Consider the following 18,856-nt stretch of genomic DNA (forward strand, 5'->3'; position numbering starts at 1 on the left):
GGAGAGGGGGCTGGGGGGCTGGGACTACAGAGGCGCATGCCTGAACAGTCCAGGAGAGATGGCAGCCGCAGGTCCTGGGCTGGGCCGAGGCGCACCGATCCTGCCGCAGAGTCCCCCTTCCCCACACCGTGCTGGGGACCAGTCACGCACGCAGCCGCCTGACTGCGGCCTCAGGAGAACGGAATCGCACAGTTTTCACGTAATATCCACCCCTTTTTCTAACTGCATTATTTGACCCAGGGGAACCGGAGTCTGTCCCAGCTAGGGTTCACGCTGGACGCTGGACACAGGGCGCGCGCAGACACAGAAACACACACACTCACGCCAGGGCCAGTTTAACCCACCAGCAGGACTGTGGGAGGAAACTGGAGCACCTGGAGGAAACCTACACCAACACAGGGAGAACATGCAGACTCCACGCAGACAGCACCCCAGGAATTCGAACCCGGGACCCCAGTCCTGTCGGGCAGCAATGCTGACCACAGGCCACCATGCTGCCCGATGTGATATTCCTCGATTTCAATTCTGTGGTTGTAACGAAGGGGCCTAGAATCTTTCTTGCTTCCCAACGAAGAGGTCAATGACACAGAGAGTAGCCTCTTCGGCCGCCCGTGTTTGACCCTTGTTTTGGAACGAGGAGCCAGTTCTCCTGGATCAGTGAGCTACCGAGTGCTGGCTGGATGAGCTGAAGAGCAGCTCTCCTCCGTAACCTCTCTCTCGATCTCTCGATCTCTCGACCTGGTGGTCCTGTGATCTTACTCCCCCAATAAGATGAGGGGCTACCGACAGTCTCGGGGAAGAGTCTCGGCCCGGTCGCTTGTCCCCGGTTCGAGCACTCTGGCTGTGGGGCCTGATGGGGTAGTGGGTAGTGGGTGGGGTAAAAAAGAATCAACCTCACTCCCCCCCCCGCCGACCCCTGCCAGCCCTCTCTATCCCAGCTTACTGTCCCGCTTGGGCTGTGAGCGGATTACAGCCCCTGACATCACCGCCGCCAGATGTTCCCGATAAAAATAGAGAGAAAAACAGCAGAGACAGAGAGAGGGAGAGGACAGCGGGATCCAGCCCTTCACATCACCTTCCTGTCGTTTCACCCGGCCCATCCAATGAGCTCCTGACAAGACAGGTGCTCTCGACTGACTCTCCTCCTCTCTCCTGCCCCCTCACAACCCCAGCCTGCTCTGGCTCCTCTCTCCCTGCTCCTCTGCGCTGTCTCCTCTCTCCCTGCTCCTCTGCACAGTGTCTCCTTTCTCCCTGCTCCTCTGCACTGTGTCTCCTTTCTCCCTGCTCCTCTGTGCTGTCTCCCCTCTCCCTGCTCCTCTGCACAGTGTCTCCTTTCTCCCTGCTCCTCTGCACTGTGTCTCCTTTCTCCCTGCTCCTCTGCACTGTGTCTCCCCTCTCCCTGCTCCTCTGCGCTGTCTCCCCTCTCCCTGCTCCTCTGCGCTGTGTCTCCTCTCTCCCTGCTCCTCTGCGCTGTGTCTGCTCTCTCCCTGCTCCTCTGTGCTGTGTCTCCTCTCTCCCTGCTCCTCTGCGCTGTGCCTCCTTTCTCCCTGCTCCTCTGTGCTGTCTCCTCTCTCTGCTCTACCTTTCAAATTCAGAGAAAGGTATTGTCACAACTGATTTTCACAACTGTGTGTTGCCAAAGTAATAACAAGCTGCAGAATATTTACATTTTTATTCTTACTTCGCATTTATAGGGGCCGTTCTAGTTCATTTATAGTCTGACAGTCCTGCTCCAGTAGTGCCAGGCTGTGCTGTTCTGGGTCCAGATGGGCTGTCAGTGCCCAGGTCTGACAGTCCTGCTCCAGCAGAGCCAGGCCCTGCTGCTGACCCTGTTCTGGGTCCAGATGGGCTGGCAGCACCCAGGTCTGACTCTAGTGTGAGGCCAGGAGCTGCCAGCTGTTTCCACACCTCTGCTAACCCATTGATAGAGATAATGAACGGTGCTGGGCTCAGCCTGCAGCCCTGTCTCACCCCACGACCCCGAGTGAAGAACTGTGTTATTTGGTTTTCAAGTTTAACTGCTCACATGTACAAGTGAAATGATTTCATTAAGCACAGACATGCATGTTTGAACGCTCAGGACGCTGTGCTCCGTACGGCAGGCCCTTCCCCTGGTTAGCGTTCACACAGGTGCCCCAGTAGTGATGGCAGGGTGAGCAGTCCTGGACACCAGACTGTATCTCTGCTCGTTCCTCCGGGTCTCGTCTCCCTCCCTCTGCTTCATCCAGTGAGATTTCCTCTCCTTTGCCCCCGAAGGGATCTCGGCGTCTGAGGTTTAAGTTTATTTACACAAAGAAGCTCGGCAACACAGATACCAGGGCTGTGCTGAAGAGAAAACGTGCCCCAGGGGCTCGCATACCGCAGCGCTTAGACAGCTCCAGCGATAATGTGGGCTCCTCCCCTGGGCTGGGGCGGCCGGCGCGTGCTTGCGGGGGGGTCGGGCTGTGAGTTGTCTGGCAGTGCGCAGGTGAGTCAGCGGTGATGGAGGCACCGAATTCGCATTGGCGGTGGAGAGCTGGAGCCTCCTGTACGGTACAGCAGCGTCTCTACTGCTCCACAGGCACAGCTAGAGCATCCCAGGGCACAGGCCAGAGCTCGGAGCGCACTGCCGCCTCAGATATCACTTTATAGCATGGTGGGAGCTCGGGGCAGCTGGTCTGGCGACGCCCACAGGCCCTGTGGCCCCGGGTTCAAGAGCTCAGCGTGCTCGGCCCTCCAGAGCAAGAGGGCTGTGCCAGGGGAGCACAGAGAGCAGGAAGGAAGCCCTGCGTGGCCGGTCCAGAGCCCAGGCAGGAAGTCAAACTGCAAGCTCAGTGCCAATGTGTTCGGCAATCCCACACGCCATGTTCTCCAGACATGAACGTTGCGACATCATTTGTCAAAGCGTTTCCACAAATTTAATTCTCTGTAACATTGCGACATGCGTCGACAACAGCAACGCCCGTGTCCCCGAGAGCGCGGAGGCTCAGCGCTCGTCACGCAGGAGGAGGACAGGGCTGGAGGCTGGGGCCGCGACCGGCAGGCAGCGGGAGGGGAGTCACCTGCTCGCTCGAGAACCAGAGATGGGGATGAGCAAAACAGCTCGGCCGCGACAGGGCAGCAGATCACCCCCCCCAGCGCAGCAGTCTGATCCGTTTAAGGTTTTACGAGCCCGCAGGCTCTCCGGTATCAGGCAGCGCTGGGTGCTGGATGTTTCTAGCTCGCTTCCCTGTTTTGAGTAGATTTGCATTGACAGACGTGGATTCAAAACAGCACGCAATGAGTTTTTATTTCTGCTTCTCTGGGACAAGTCACGCCTGCAGCCCCAGTACCTGGAAACAGAGCTCAAAGCCCTCAGAGCGTGGACTACTTCCCGGCACCCTACCTCGGCCATTCCCCCCCTTCCAAGAATCCCAACTCAGGATCCCCCGGGAGCAGGTGGCGGCCGCGGCGCCTCTCCGCTGCCCCTCGGCCTCCCCTCCCCGCGCGCTCCCAATCCACCGCGACGGCTCCGGCCCACGTGAGGCCGCGCAGCGAAGGACAGATCAGCCCCGCAGGGCCGCGTGCTCACAGAGCCGCTGCAGCAGGAGCCGCGGGCACGAGGGCCAGAGAGGCACGTCCAGACTCAAGGAGCCAGCAGCAGCAGTTGGATTAGTGTTGCCAAATCAGCAGCGATCTCCAGCTACTGAGAGGCTCACCCTCTGTCCCGCAGGCTGGGACAGGAGATCGCACACTGGGCTGCAGGTCCGCTGAGTTTCTTCTTCCAGCAGGACATTCTCTCGGGTGTAGGAATTCTGGGATGAGGTTTATTTGGGGAAGTAAATCTAATCCTGTCATATTTCTGGCTGTATTTAGGCTGTGGTCACTGAGCCGGTCCTCTCTGGACAGCCAGGTCAGCCTGTGTCCAGTCTCTGTGTCCAGGCTGTGGTCACTGAGCCGGTCCTCTCTGGACAGCCAGGTCAGCCTGTGTCCAGTCTCTGTGTCCAGGCTGTGATCACCGAGCCGGTCCTCTCTGGTCAGCCAGGTCTGCCTGTGCCCGGTGTCTGTGTCCAGGCTGTGTCTGTCTGTGTTCAGGCTGTGGTCACTGAGCCTGAACTTTGTATCTAAAAACCTCTGGTTTTTCTGTTGGCAGCCCCACCTTTCCTCTTCCTCTTCCTGTTGCTCTTCCGAGAGGGGGGAAGGCTGGCTGACTGACCTCACCAGGAACGATCAGCACAACCAGCCTGGCCGCCTGGGCTCTGACAGCCGAGCATGCTGGGGTACAGCGAGGCAGGTTTGGACACAGCGACCCAGGACACGCTGCGGGACACTGACTCTCGACACTCCCCAGGAAAGATCTTCCATGAAGAAGAATACGTAAAGGACAGCAGGCCTCCCCTGTGGGGAGCAGACCCAGCGCTCCAGACTGGGAGGCAGGATGTGAACTGGGAACGGAATTCCTCTGTCCTCTCCGGCCGGCAGTTCCCTGTCTTCTTCTCCCCCTCAGGAGCTCACAGGACACAGGCCAGAGGGAAACAAGGCCGAGAGCCCGGGAGATGTTCACAGTGAGCTCCCAGGCCAGGGCGTGACACTTTGTCTGGGGGGTCTCGCGCTGCGCTCGTCCCAGGCCTCTCCTGTGGTTTCCAGCTGTGTCCCGGGCCTGTTCGGACAGGGGGTGTCCGGCCTACAGGACCTCTCAAACAGACGTTCACTACAGCAGCACGGGCTCCTGGCGTTTGCAGTGACTCCTGTTTGTTTTTCCACAGCCTCCTTCCGACACCGGAGCAGCAGGATTGGCGTCTGTATCTGCTGACGGCTGGGATATCCAGGAATTGATTCTAGAGCATACCGTGGAACATCTGGATAGATGATCCATCTTTTCGAGAACAAACTTGCCCACTGGGTTAAAGGTTTCAGCTCCACTTGCTTCACACTAATCCACGCAGACGCACGTTCACTCACAGTGTGACTGCGCTTGTGCTTCTGAGCACAGATTGACAGGGAAACGCCAGAGAGGAACCAGAGCCCAGCGGGTCTGGGAATTCACAAGTGTGGAAATACTCCGCTAACAGTGCAACAGGAAAACACAAACGTCATTGAGGATAATTCTGCTGTATTATTTCCTTACAGTCCCTTCTGACTTGAATCACACCAGTGGGTTATGGTAAGTTACCACGACTAAAGAGGTATAATTACTTTTGGGTGCTGTTTGTTCCTCTGCCCACAGGTGAGCCACAGTTGAGTCAGTGGATTCAGGCAGGGCCTCATTCCACTGATGCTGTTCCACTGGGACGTGCCCGAGGGTCCGATGCTGGAGTGGTTTGCCTGCGTGTTGAAAGCACAGGCAGCCCCCACTGGACAAACACACCGCTCCTGTGCTGCAGCCCGAGGAGCAGCAGCTGTGGGCTTTAAAGAAGCCCTCGAGACCCGAAGTTGTCACAGCTTTGCAATCAGTCCGTCCCAGCCCTCTGATCCCCTGCCTCCTTCTTCCCAGGACGTGAGCTGCACCAGCAGGAGGAGGCGACGAGAGAGATTTGCACCCGGCAAAAAACACACGCGCAGATAATGTCTCTCCCTGGATCAATTAGCTTTTTGTTTCCTCCCACGGAGCGCTGATCGATCAAATCCAGGTCCCTCCAGTGTTTCCTGCGGTTTGAGCATTAATCGCTTTAATCCGGGCTGTTCCGCGCCACTCCACAAGTCTCCTGAGCGCGGGGATGACCTGTCTCAAAGGACAGAAGTGAGGAAGCAGTGGCACAGCTACTGGATTCCCAACTGGAGGGTTGGGGGTTCAAATCCAGGAGAGCCTCCTGCTGCTGTGCCCCTGAGGAAGGTACTTTACCCAGAATTCAGTGGTAAACCCAGCTGTCCGAGCGGATGATGTCTCTGGGAGAACGGCTCTGTGTCAGCTATTACAGTAACTGAAGAACAAAGAGGGGCTTTTCCACACAGAAACACACCATGAATAACTGAGGAATCCAGGAATTTGGACCTTAAATATGCTGATCCTGTGCTTGTTTTTAAACCTTTTACTCCACTTGAGACAGGAGAAAAACAAGCCGCGAAGGGCAGTGAACTCTTGCAAAAGCTGACCAGGCTCTCTGAATTCCTCCGAGCTCCTCCGGGCACCCAGGGCCTGAATATTCAAGATGAAGTACTCGTGCCCTCTCGCCTTTGTCTCTCTGAGAGAGACAAACGAGCGCGCAGGATGAGTCATCCCACACAGCCCCCCCCGCGGCAGGGAGCCGGCCCTCGTTTCCACCCTTCCCAGCAGGAGAGCAGCGCCTCCCAGCACCGCCGCTGGCCTGCAGCCCCGACGCCGGGTCCCACTGCAAAACTGCGATCGGCACACCCAGCCCAAAGCGTGCACGCAGGCCTCCCCCTACACGCCAGCCAGCACCCAGGGAGTCCTCGGGCATCGGCAGGCGGGCATCGGCCGGGACACGCTGCCTGGGCACTGCGGGCTGCTTCCTTCCTGGCCTCCGCTGAGGGCAGCTACAGGCGGCGCAGCTCTGCAGACCCCCACTGGAGGGGCCAGCCCAGGACCCCCAGAGCTCCGTCAGGGCCAGCCTCAGCAGCGGACCTGAAACCGCGTGCTCGGGAGACTGAGAACAGGACCCGTCTTCCTTTCACCCCCCGAAAGTCTGGAACGAGCTTCCCGATCTTACCACAGAAGCCGGGACCCCCGCTTCCTTCGGCACCGAGACCCCTGGATCGATCACCTCGCGGAGGCCCAGCGGGCCGGATGGGATGCACCCCCTCCCTCGACATCCTCCGGGGGGCGCTCCCCGAACGTGACCCCGGGAGTTCCCTGTTTCACCACGGCCCTCGCGAGAAGCTCAAAATCCCGAGACGGCAGCCTCCCCATGGAGGCGGGTTAGCGCTCCACATTCCTTGCCGGATTATTCTGGGGTCCCGTGCTCCGAGCGTCACGTAGACATGATGACCGCTCCTGGCGGCCCAGGGAAGCATCCGGAGGGACCGGGGTCGCCAGAGGGAAACAAGGCCGAGAGCCCGGGAGATGTTCACAGTGAGCTCCCAGGCCAGGGCGTGACACTTTGTCTGGGGGGTCTGGACCCCTGCCTGTCTGTCTCACGCTGCGCTCGTCCCAGGCCTCTCCTGTGGTTTCCAGCTGTGTCCCGGGCCTGTTCGGACAGGGGGTGTCCGGCCTACAGGACCTCTCAAACAGACGTTCACTACAGCAGCACGGGCTCCTGGCGTTTGCAGTGACTCCTGTTTGTTTTTCCACAGCCTCCTTCCGACACCGGAGCAGCAGGATTGGCGTCTGTATCTGCTGACGGCTGGGATATCCAGGAATTGATTCGGGAGCATACCGTGGAACATCTGGATAGATGATCCATCTTTTCGAGAACAAACTTGCCCACTGGGTTAAAGGTTTCAGCTCCACTTGCTTCACACTAATCCACGCAGACGCACGTTCACTCACAGTGTGACTGCGCTTGTGCTTCTGAGCACAGATTGACAGGGAAACGCCAGAGAGGAACCAGAGCCCAGCGGGTCTGGGAATTCACAAGTGTGGAAATACTCCGCTAACAGTGCAACAGGAAAACACAAACGTCATTGAGGATAATTCTGCTGTATTATTTCCTCACAGTCCCTTCTGACTTGAATCACACCAGTGGGTTATGGTAAGTTACCACGACTAAAGAGGTATAATTACTTTTGGGTGCTGTTTGTTCCTCTGCCCACAGGTGAGCCACAGTTGAGGCAGGGCCTCATTCCACTGATGCTGTTCCACTGGGACGTGCCCGAGGGTCCGATGCTGGAATACAGGACGTCCCTCTGTCCTCTCGGACTGATGCTGTGGGCCACTGTGCTGAGCGGAAGCACTCCAGCAGGTGAATTCCAGCACATTCCTTCAGATCCTCCTGGCGTCTGTCCTGCAGTTCGGTCATGTGTTTCCTGGTGCTGGGGAGGCAGCGTATCCACTCACTGGGGATCGGTCCTGCGGCACGAGGGCCTTCTGCAACCCTGGCTGCTGGTGCTGCTGTACCTGCCACTGTGTGTCTCTGTGCTGGCCCACCAGGTAGATACATCTGTTCTGACCAAACTATGCTATTCTCCTCCCCACACGTCCTTATTCCTTTATTCCTTTGTTTAATGATATCACGTTAGCATGCCCAGAGGGGTTGGACAGCCAGCTGACCTTTGACCCCTAGAGGTTTTTTTCCTCCTTACTGAGGAGTTTTTGGTTCCTCTCCTCCGTTGTCTTCTGGCCATTTCTGTTCTGTATTCACAACATGTATGGTCACTTGCTTTGTTAAGCGCCTTGGGGCAACCTTGTGAAAGGCGCTATATAAAAATGAATTGAATTGAGTTGAGGGGGCTCCAGGGGTGCTGGGATGGCCAGCCCATGCCCCGCTCCTCGGCGTGGACAATCCCGAGTGTCGTGGGCCAGTCGAGAGCCCCTTCGCTGTCCGTCCATAACGAGCGAGGGGGCTCCCCGGACAGACCCAGAATCCAGTGTGAGACTCTCCAGAGGGTGGGGAGGGGAGGGCAGTCTGGAGCAGCCCTGGGATTCCCAGCGCCAGGCTGGCATCTGCACTGCGCTGTACACCGCGGCGCGCGGGCATCACGGATTCCCGGGAACAACGATCATCTTTGCGCCGACAGCGCCTTTCACCCAGAATGACCCCCGGGCCCCGCCCTGCAGGGGGCGCTGAGAGGGAGGTGAACTCAGACCCTGACCCATGGAAGCAGACGGGGCCTGAGCCCTGCAGCTGATCCCGAGGCCCGAATCATGAGCTCACAACGAAGGGACCTCAGGACAGCCCCCACTAGCGGCGATGTGCTCCCTTCCTCCGGCTGCACCGGCCCACTGTCAGCGGCTCGTGAGCCCAGCCCCTCACCCGTCTCTGGGTTCACTCCTGGAGGACGGTGACAGTCCAGCTCCACACCAGACACGAGGTGCGCTCCAACTCAATCAGCTGTTATACAGAGCGAGGCGCCTGGGGAGCACCCTGTTTTTCTCAGGGGACCCCTGGTCTATTCTGCCCACGTGTCCAGGAGGAGGAGGTCACACGAGGCGGAGTCGGGGGGGGAGAGGTACTGCTGACATCAAAGCCTTCTTTCATTTCTTTCGGTCAGACCGAGACCAGACCGTTCCGGCCTGCAGATTTGCAGGGATTTACAAAAAAACAAACGGCTCACAAACAATGAGAAGTGTGTTTGTGTCTAAGCCGGGCTGTGGGGAGACCTGTGACTTGTTGGAGACCGAGCTGCCCAGAGCTGCACCCGGAAGCACGGAGCTTCATCTGTGTGAACACCAGGAGCCGAGAGGATCTCTCTCAGACGCTACTGGAAAAGCTCAGAAGCTCGCAAGCTCATGGAAAAGTGATCTCAGCTCTAAATAACCACACACCATCTTCAAATTCTCCTCAGAAAGGCTGCTAATGAGAAAAGTCCCTCCTGATCCAGAGAGAAGCCCTGACATGCCTCAGTCTTCCTGCACCCCTCCCACCTCCACACTCGACACACTGCTCTCCGTGCCCTACTCTACCCCTGCACAAGGGTGTGTGAGAGTGGGTGAGAGAGGGTGTGTGAGGGTGTGAGAGAGAGTCTAAACCTGTGCTGGCCAACCCCGATGTACACACAAGACCAGGAGCACACAGCCAACACCCAGCTCAGGACAGGCCTCCTTCAGGGTTCAGGGAAATTCACTCTACCCACAACTGAATCAGAGCCCGAGGCGCTTTATCTGCGCCTGATAAGGGCAGGTTCTGTTCCAGCAGGCCAGATAAGGTAGTTGAAAAGCTCGCTCAGACGCGTTAGAAATCCCTCCAGTAAAATCCCACATACTGTATATATATCACTGTATTACACATCAGAGCACTTTTTCATGATGGGAATGTTATTTTCCTTCTCGGATGACAATTACCAGCCAAACCGCTGATGAAACTCTTAAGAGCAGTAATGCTGCATGAGCTATAATTATATAGAAGAACATTTAACTGGCATGTGGAATAATAAGCCGCGCGTTTGTATTTAGTTTTCTAACTCACAACATCCACAACGGGAAATGCACGGGCCTAAGTCCAAGTCCTCCAGCACAGCGAGCGGCAGGGCCTGCCGCAGACGATCACGCAGGGCGCGCCAGTTCCAGCTCTGCCCAGAGGGGCCAGGGAGGGTGAAGCAAGGCCCCGCTGCCCAGACCAGGGAGACGCTGGTCACTGGCGCCTGGCGAAGCCGCCTCAGCGCCTGCCCGGGCAGGCTCATGAAGTAGCCAGGCGAGCCGGGCCCCCTGGGTGAGCGGAGACCGCTCTCTCGGAGAGCGGCCGCGCCGGACAAGAGCACAGGACAGCCGGGAGCCCCTGTCCCTCCTCACCATCAGCCCACACCCTCCTGTCCCCCTCTGCGCACGCGGTGAGCTCTGCTGTCTTTACTTTCTACACTCTCCTGGTAAGAGACTTGAGTAGACACATTCAAACGAGCTTTATAAGACAGTCTGATTATTATTCAAAGGCGCTATATAAGACAAAGTCTTATTCTTATTCAAAGGCGCTATATAAAACAAAGTCTTATTCTTATTCAAAGGTGCTATATAAAAGTATTATTATTATTATTCAAAGACACTACAGTGGGTATAGAAAGTCACCACCCGCTTTCAAAATGTGTACCTTTTTGTTGTATGACACTCTGGAAATAAAAACAAATTAAAATAGGCTTGTTCCATTTTTATTAGTAACCCACTTTAGCCAGGTGAAAATAAAATTCTAAAACATTCTGAAAATGAAGTAATTTATGAAAACAGTAACACCCCCCTTATAATTGCATTTGTAAACTTGCTCAGGTATAACCAATCACCTTACAGATCACACAACAAACTAATTGGCTCCCACCTGTGATCAACTGTGGTGATTTTGATTAGCTCAGAATAAAAGCAGCTGTTTGGAAAGGTTTCCACTGTTTGGAAGTGCATTTCAAAGCAAAGAATCCACTATGGGTGGAAAGGTGCTTTCAAAAGAACTTTGAGACAAAGTTGTGGAAAGGCACATCAGGAGATGGTCTAAAAAGATTTCAAAGGCTTGAGGTATCCCATGGAGCACGGCCAAGAGCATCATTCAGAAGTGGAAGGCGTGTGGCACCACCCAGACTTTGCCTAGATCAGGCCGTCCCTCCAAGCTGGATGAGTGAGCAAGAAGGAGGCCGATGGCAACTTCGAAGGAGCTACAGGCCTTTATGACCAAGACTGGTCATTGTGTGCATGTGACACCAATATCGCAAGCGCTCCGCACATCTGGCCTGTATGGGAGGGTGGCAAGAAAAAAAGCCACATCAGGTTGGTTTTGCTAAAAGGCTCTTTAAAGCTGCTGTGGTCAGATGAGACCAAAATCAAACCTTTTGGCCAAAGTGCACAACGGTACGTTTGTCGAAAACCCAATCCGTTCCCATCCGAAGAGCACCACTCCTCCAGTGAAGCACGAGGGGGGGGCAGCATCCTGCCGTGGGGCTGTTTCTCTCCCGCTGGGACTGGGGCACTTGTCAGGACGGAAGGGAAGAAGGGTGGTGCAAAACACGGGCAAATTCCTGAAGAAAACCCTCAGCCAGGAAGTTGAACACGGGAAGATGGTTCACCTGTCAACATGACGATGACCCAGAGCAAGCGTACAGTGGCTGAAGGACAGGAAGGCGAGTGTCCTGGAGTGGCCTAGCCAGAGCCCCGACCTCAATCCCAGTGAGAATCTTGGGAATGACTTGAAGGCAGTCCATCAACGGTCACCACGCGGCTTGACTGAGCCTGAACAACTCTGTAAGGAGGAATGGGCAAATATTCCTCCCTCTAGGTGTGCAAAGTAGGTAGAAATGTATCCAAACAGACTCAAGGCTGTACTTCAAGCAAAAGGTGTTTCCATCCAGTATTAACTCGGGGGCGTGTTCTCTAATCCAACCCAGTTATCCTACTGGTTTTTTTCAGAAATTGTGCTTTCTTTTTTCACTTGGATGTTGCAAGGTACAATGTGTAAATATAACTGGAAAATGATTGTATTTGTCTTTTTGGGCTTTAGGGCAACCAAAGGTGAACATTTTGAAAGGGGTGGTGACTTTCTATGCCCACCGTATAGAAAACAATCATCATTATTATTCAAAGGCACTGTACAAGCGAACTCTCCTTCCCCTGCAGCAGGAAGAGGAACGGAAGTGGACTGAGCTCCAGCCTGGGGACTCGCTGAACAGCCATGACGCAGCGCTGGAGCGTGAGGAGACTCCCTGGGTCTGTCTGAGTGCCCAGGGCCCCCGACTGGACACACACAGAGCTCCTGCCGCCCAGAGCCCCAGACTGGACACAGGCAGAACTACTCCTGCCGCCCAGAGCCCCAGACTGGACACACGCAGAACTACTCCTGCTGCCCAGGGCCCCAGACTGGACACACGCAGAACTACTCCTGCCGCCCAGGGCCCCAGACTGGACACACACACAGCTCCTGCCGCCCAGACCCCCAGACTGGACACACACAGAGCTCCTGCTGCCCAGGGCCCCCGACTGGACACACACAGAGCTCCTGCTGCCCAGGGCCCCCGACTGGACACACACAGAGCTCCTGCTGCCCAGGGCCCCCGACTGGACACACACAGAGCTCCTGCTGCCCAGAGCCCCAGACTGGACACACACACAGAGCTCCTGCCGCCCAGAGCCCCAGACTGGACACACACGCAGCTCCTGCTGCCCAGAGCCCCAGACTGGACACACACACAGCTCCTGCTGCCCAGGGCCCCTGACTGGACACACACAGAGCTCCTGCCGCCCAGAGCCCCAGACTGGACACACGCAGAACTACTCCTGCCGCCCAGAGCCCCCGACTGGACACACACACAGCTCCTGCTGCCCAGGGCCCCCGACTGGACACACACAGAGCTCCTGTCGCCCAGAGCCCCAGACTGGGGACACACAGAACTACTCCTGCCGCCCAGAGCCCCAGACTGGACACACACACAGCTCCTGCTGCCCAGAGCCCCAGACTGGACACACACAGAGCTGCTCCTGCTGCCCAGAGCCCCAGACTGGACACACGCAGAGCTGCTCCTGCTGCCCAGAGCCCCAGACTGGACACACGCAGAGCTGCTCCTGCTGCCCAGAGCCCCAGACTGGACACACGCAGAGCTGCTCCTGCTGCCCAGAGCCCCAGACTGGACACACGCAGAGCTGCTCCTGCTGCCCAGAGCCCCAGACTGGACACACGCAGAGCTGCTCCTGCTGCCCAGAGCCCCAGACTGGACACACGCAGAGCTGCTCCTGCTGCCCAGAGCCCCAGACTGGACACACGCAGAGCTGCTCCTGCTGCCCAGAGCCCCAGACTGGACACACGCAGAGCTGCTCCTGCTGCCCAGAGCCCCCGACTGGACACACACACAGCTCCTGCTGCCCAGAGCCCCAGACTGGACACACGCAGAACTACTCCTGCTGCCCAGAGCCCCCGACTGGGGACACACACACAGCTCCTGCTGCCCAGAGCCCCAGACTGGACACACGCAGAGCTGCTCCTGCTGCCCAGAGCCCCAGACTGGACACACGCAGAGCTGCTCCTGCTGCCCAGAGCCCCCGACTGGACACACACACAGCTCCTGCTGCCCAGAGCCCCAGACTGGACACACGCAGAACTACTCCTGCTGCCCAGAGCCCCCGACTGGGGACACACACACAGCTCCTGCTGCCCAGAGCCCCAGACTGGGGACACACACACAGCTCCTGCTGCCCAGAGCCCCCGACTGGGGACACACACACAGCTCCTGCTGCCCAGAGCCCAGCTGGCTCGGTGTCCCCTGGCGGGCGGTGAGCCCCCACAGCGCCCCCAGACAAGCGCAGCATCTTCTCCAGCCGCAGCCCCGGCGGCGGGACAGGCAGGGCGCAGCCCGGTCCGCGGTCCGGGACCTGCAGGTGCTGAAATCTGGGATTTTATAACGGAGCGGCCCCAGCCCCGCGTAGCGCCCTCGCAGCACACACGAGTCCCCACAGCGAGGGGGAGGACACTTACCTCGATGTACCCGGCCAGAGCCGGGACCGCGACGCCTAGAAACAGGACCGAAATCACCGGGAATGAGCCCATCGTCGCAGCCGTCGTCCCGCGGTCTCTCCGGGAAAACGAACAAAAAATCCTTTAGGAACCCGAAATACACGCAAGTCCTCAGAGAAAATCTCTCCTCTTCGAAGAAGCCTCCCGGGGCTGCAGTGTGTGCCCTGCGCTGGACCAGTCCGTGTCCGTGTGCGGTCGGAGCCGGTACCTCGCCTGCAGATCCAGCCTGTCGCCTCAGTCGCTGCGCGCCTCTGAGCCGCGGCGCCGCTAGGCGGCGGCTCCTGCTCCCCGGCCGGGCGCGCCCGCCCCCCGGAACTGGCGTCACCGCCCGCCGCCCCGCCCCCGCTGCTGCCGGCCCCGCCCCCGCCCGCTCGCCCGCGCTGGAGGACAGAGGTGGCCGGAGCTGCACAGCTCTGATGGCGATCGCGGCCGCTTGGTGAACTAGTGAGCCCCCGGTGTGTGCTCCTGGCCAGAGACGCGCTGGCTGCTCCGGGGTCTGAATCACGCCTGTGAACCCCGCCTGCCCTGCGCCCTCCGGGGAGAACAGCCCCCTGGCCGATCTTTCCAGCTCCGATGCGCAGCGGGGGTGTGAAATGGGGAAATGACCGGCTGTCTTGTTCCCTGGGTGACTTTGATGTGCTGCACAAGCACTCAGGAGTATGGAGGTACACGGAACACAGAGCCCCCCGAACCGATCCCTTTAAACGATGCCATGTCCTGTTCCTGTTTCTCAAGTGCAATCCGCTTATCTCAGAAGAACAGGGCGCCCAGGCAAAGACCCCACCACTGCCAGAGGTGAGTGTGTGTTCAGGACACACTGAGCTGCGTGAGAGCCGTGTCTGTGTGCGGATCAGGGTCATCAGCCCGGCCTGGGCGGCGCAGTGACTGCAGGCCAGCGGCGCGTCTCCCCTGGGTGGGGGGCGCCGCGGTGTGTCTTCACAGACACCTGGAGGAGAGGGCGTCTCTCTTGTGATCAGCCTGAGGAGCCAGGTGCACGCCCCAGTCCCCCGCCTGGCGATCCTGCAGGTCAGTGGTGCCCTCTACCCTCGGTTCATCTCCCAGACCCACTGGCACACCCACAGCCAGACCAGACAGCTAGCAGTGCTCAAGTGCCTACAACACAGACCTCTCTGCAAGGGCCCCCCAGACCACCCAGTACCCTCCGCTAAGGCTGCTGCTGGAAGAGGTGTCAGTGGGGCCAGCAGGGGGCGCTCACCCTGGGGTCTGTGTGGGTCCTAATGCCCCAGTACAGTGATGGGGACACTGTACTGTAAACAGGCACCGTCCTTCAGATGAGACATAAAACCGAGGTCCTGACTCTCTGAGGTCATTAACAATCCTGGGGTGTTTCTCAAGAAGAGTAGGGGTGTTACCCCAGTGTCCTGGCCAAATCTCCCCCTGGCCTTTACCCATCATGGCCTCCTAATAACCCCCGTCTCTGAACTGGCCTCATCACTCTGCTCTCCTCCCCACTGAGAGCTGGTGTGTGGGGAGCGGACTGGAGCATCATCCAGGTGGGGGTACACACCGCTCTCTCCCAGAGCTAGTGGGGCTCTCTAGGGGTCTGGGTCTGGTGTGGGTGTGGGGGACGGACGGAGACAGAGGAGATGTGCTGGGAGAGCACCCTGCTCCCCTGCCAGCGCGGTCAGCTTGTCTGTCCCAGCCGGGGCCGGAGGTCTCCAGGGCCCCCCCAGGCAGTCCCAGTGTCCTACACCACTCTCGGGCATCCCGATCGGATCCGCCCCGCGGACAGGGAGAGTTCTTCAGCTCGGTGGGGGAAGCCCACGCCCCGGGGAAGGAGAAGATGGCCGATTAGGGACCGTCCGAGCCTTTGGGCGGCGAGAGGCAGTCCTGGCGCGGGGCAGAGCAGGCGGGGGCAGGGGGGCGGTATGGAGGCCGGTGGGGGTGACGGCAGCTCTGGAACACTGCGCCAGAGCCGGGGAGGCGGGGGGCCACCGCGGTGTCCTTGAGAGACGGCCATGTTATTTCGCTGAGGCTGGAGAGAAAGAGAGAGGCGGCGGTAGCAGCACCCACCCCCCCCTTAAAGGAGGAGCAGGGAGAGAGAGGGAGGCGGGCAGCTCCTCGGTCCCGCAGCCCGGGATCGGGAGCCGCTGTCCGCCCCTGATCAAGGCGGCTGTGCGGCTCTCCGCGGACTCCAAGACGTGACTGATAGAGGAGGCGCCCCGTCAGAGCGCACGCAGCTTTATTTTTATTTATTTTGAAAGTCTTGGCGCCTCCCGCTTGCGGGGAATGCGCTTCCCGAATGACTTCCTGTGCGCGTCAGCGGGACCTGCTCCGTCCTCTCGCCTGCCCGGCCGTGATCGCGGTTCCGCGGTCTGCCTGTGCACGAACCGAGCCAGCGCGCCGAGGGGACTGAAGCGGACCGGCTCGCGGGGCTCAGTCGGGATTGGCCGAGCTGGACGGACTTGTGTGGTACGTGACGGTTCGGACCAGCCGGTCCGCTCGGTCCTGGTCACAGGCGGGGCTCGGCTACAACCCCCCCGGGAAGCGCTTGAACACGCAGCGCAGCAGGAAGACGCGGTGTCTGTGTGTCTGTGTGTCTGTTCTGAAGGCCGCAGTCTCTTTAATTAAGGGAAACTCATTTCAACCCCCCCCCCCCCCCCCCCCCCCGAGCTCAGGGGGCGCTGCCCCCCGGCCTGGGAAAGGGGGGCGACAGGAGTCGGGGTGTTTCTGTCTTTGTCTCAGACAGGGCAACTGTCAGTTACCAAAACACAGTATCACACCACACTTCAGCCACACCACACGGCCTCCTGTCGCACCCTCCCACAGCCCTCTGTGTAAACAAGAGCTCCTCCCATCCGCAGTTGTGGGCAGAGCAGGCTGGGGGCTCGCTGTGGCTGCTGAGGAAGTCCCTGGGTTCGAGCCCAGCAGGCGTGAAGGCGGTTTGCTCTTTCCTCCGAGCGCCGCGCCTGTGAGGAGGAGAGGGTCTGCAGCAGCGGAGGCTGAGCCCGTCCTGCTGCTTCTGTCCGTTCGCCGGGGCGGGAGGTGTCGCCCCCTGGTGGCCGGCCGGCCCCGTGTCTTCAGACCAGGGCGCTGGCGTGTCTGCAGGGTTTCGGACCCGGGTACCCGGGCCTGGAGAGCTGGAGCCGGACTGGGGCCCAGGTGCGAGGGCTGGATGGTGTGACAGCAGCATCACTAAGCCAGGGCGAGCGTGAGGAGAGAGAGAGGCCAGCCCGGCCCAGGCTGGTGCAGGCTTGGCATCAATCATTGAGAAGCAGCGCTTTTAAAATGGTGCAATAGGAAAAAAGAGTGTGTGTGGGGGGGGTTGGAGTACTGTATCAGCAGCACATAATGGGAAATCTCACAGCACACACTGTGGCAATACCACAGCACACACACTAGCACTAACACAACACACACAGAGCAATCTCACTGCACACACTGTGGCAATACCACAACACACACAGAGCAATCTCACAGCACACACTGTGGCAATACCACAGCACACACAGAGCAATCTCACAGCACACACTGTGGCAATACCGCAACACACACAGAGCAATCTCACAGCACACACTGTGGCAACACACACAGAGCAATCTCACTGCACACACTGTGGCAATACCACAACACACACAGAGCAATCTCACAGCACACACTGTGGCAATACCGCAACACACACAGAGCAATCTCACTGCACACACTGTGGCAATACCGCAACACACACAGAGCAATCTCACTGCACACACTGTGGCAATACCACAACACACACAGAGCAATCTCACAGCACACACTGTGGCAATACCACAGCACACACAGAGCAATCTCACAGCACACACTGTGGCAATACCGCAACACACACAGAGCAATCTCACAGCACACACTGTGGCAATACCACAACACACACAGAGCAATCTCACTGCACACACTGTGGCAATACCACAATATTGTGGCAATACTGTGGCAATATTTTCTGGACACCACTCAAAGCGCTTTACAGGTAATGGGGATCCCCTCCACCACCACCAATCAGCAGCCCCACCTGGAAGCTGTCATAGAATAAGTGAGGCAAAGAGTAAATGAAAGTCAGGTGAAATCACAGAGGTGATTCCCAGTATCTGTTCTTGTAGCCATTGGTGAAGAGCCACTGCCCTCTTTCCCATAACTGGGTGTGTGCTGTGTATGCTGACACACATTTACGACTGCCGGACAGCCTGAGCCCTGGCTCTGCTGAAATGCGCCCCTGTCACTCTTTACAAATTGATCTTCAGAGTTCCTGGAAGACTTCATTACTGCAGCGCCAGCTGGCTTCCTGCAGGCCTAGCGACTAGAGGCTCATTAACTCCCATCTTGCTAATTGCAGGGGGCTGCCAGCCTGCTGTTCAGACAACAGTGCACCCAGAGGGGCCGCGTGGAGCGACTGGGTTGGGGCCGAACCCAGCCACTGGTACCAGTGAGCTGTCTCGGGAAGGACAGGAGCATCATCCCTCCAGTATTGAATACAGTCAGCGGAATCGAGCCTGCAAGCCACAGGAGTTTAATACAGTTTAATACTGACACTCTCTCGCGCGTTTAAAAGGATCCTCTCCCCAAGCCGGAGACCCGTGTTCCTGGGCTCCAGGGTCTTCACCGAGAGAGTGGCGGACAGGAAGACCGCTCCCGGGTCCGAGAGCCGGGACAGATGGAGGTAGGGCTGGGAAAGAGGGGAGAAGGGGAAGAGATGGGAGCAGAGCAGCTCCATTCGTCTTTCTCCCCGGGTCTTCCCTGCAAGGCCAGGCGGAGCAGGCCTGGAGCGCTGAGGGGCTGGAGCAGGGCGGAGCCACGGGCCCAGGCCCACCCTGATTGGTCCCAGACCCACCCTGATTGATCCCAGGCCTACCCAATCAGACCAAAGAAATTGAAGATTT

General features: G+C 58.4%; 1 protein-coding gene and 1 long non-coding RNA gene across 6 annotated transcripts in view; one reads left to right on the plus strand and one right to left on the minus strand.

Annotated features, from left to right (window-relative positions):
- The window catches only part of aplp2 (amyloid beta precursor like protein 2), a 60,534-nt gene extending 46,283 nt beyond the window's left edge, over positions 1 to 14,251 (minus strand). For all 5 annotated transcript variants that reach the window (XM_088619926.1, XM_088619925.1, XM_088619923.1 and 2 more), the window contains exon 1: positions 13,950 to 14,251. In XM_088619926.1, the coding sequence (XP_088476052.1) occupies positions 13,950 to 14,021 (72 nt within the window). In that variant the 5' untranslated portion in view covers positions 14,022 to 14,251. The remainder of the gene's footprint in view (positions 1 to 13,949) is intronic.
- Positions 14,252 to 15,938: 1,687 nt separating this feature from the next.
- Positions 15,939 to 18,856, plus strand: LOC148641271 (uncharacterized). Its single transcript, XR_015930400.1, has 2 exons — positions 15,939 to 16,421; positions 18,313 to 18,856. It is a non-coding gene; the product is annotated as an uncharacterized LOC148641271 (long non-coding RNA).

Source organism: Lepisosteus platostomus, chromosome 25 (genome assembly GCF_059453375.1).
Source record: "Lepisosteus platostomus isolate fLepPlt1 chromosome 25, fLepPlt1.hap1, whole genome shotgun sequence".
NCBI classification, from domain to species: Eukaryota; Metazoa; Chordata; class Actinopteri; order Semionotiformes; family Lepisosteidae; genus Lepisosteus; species Lepisosteus platostomus.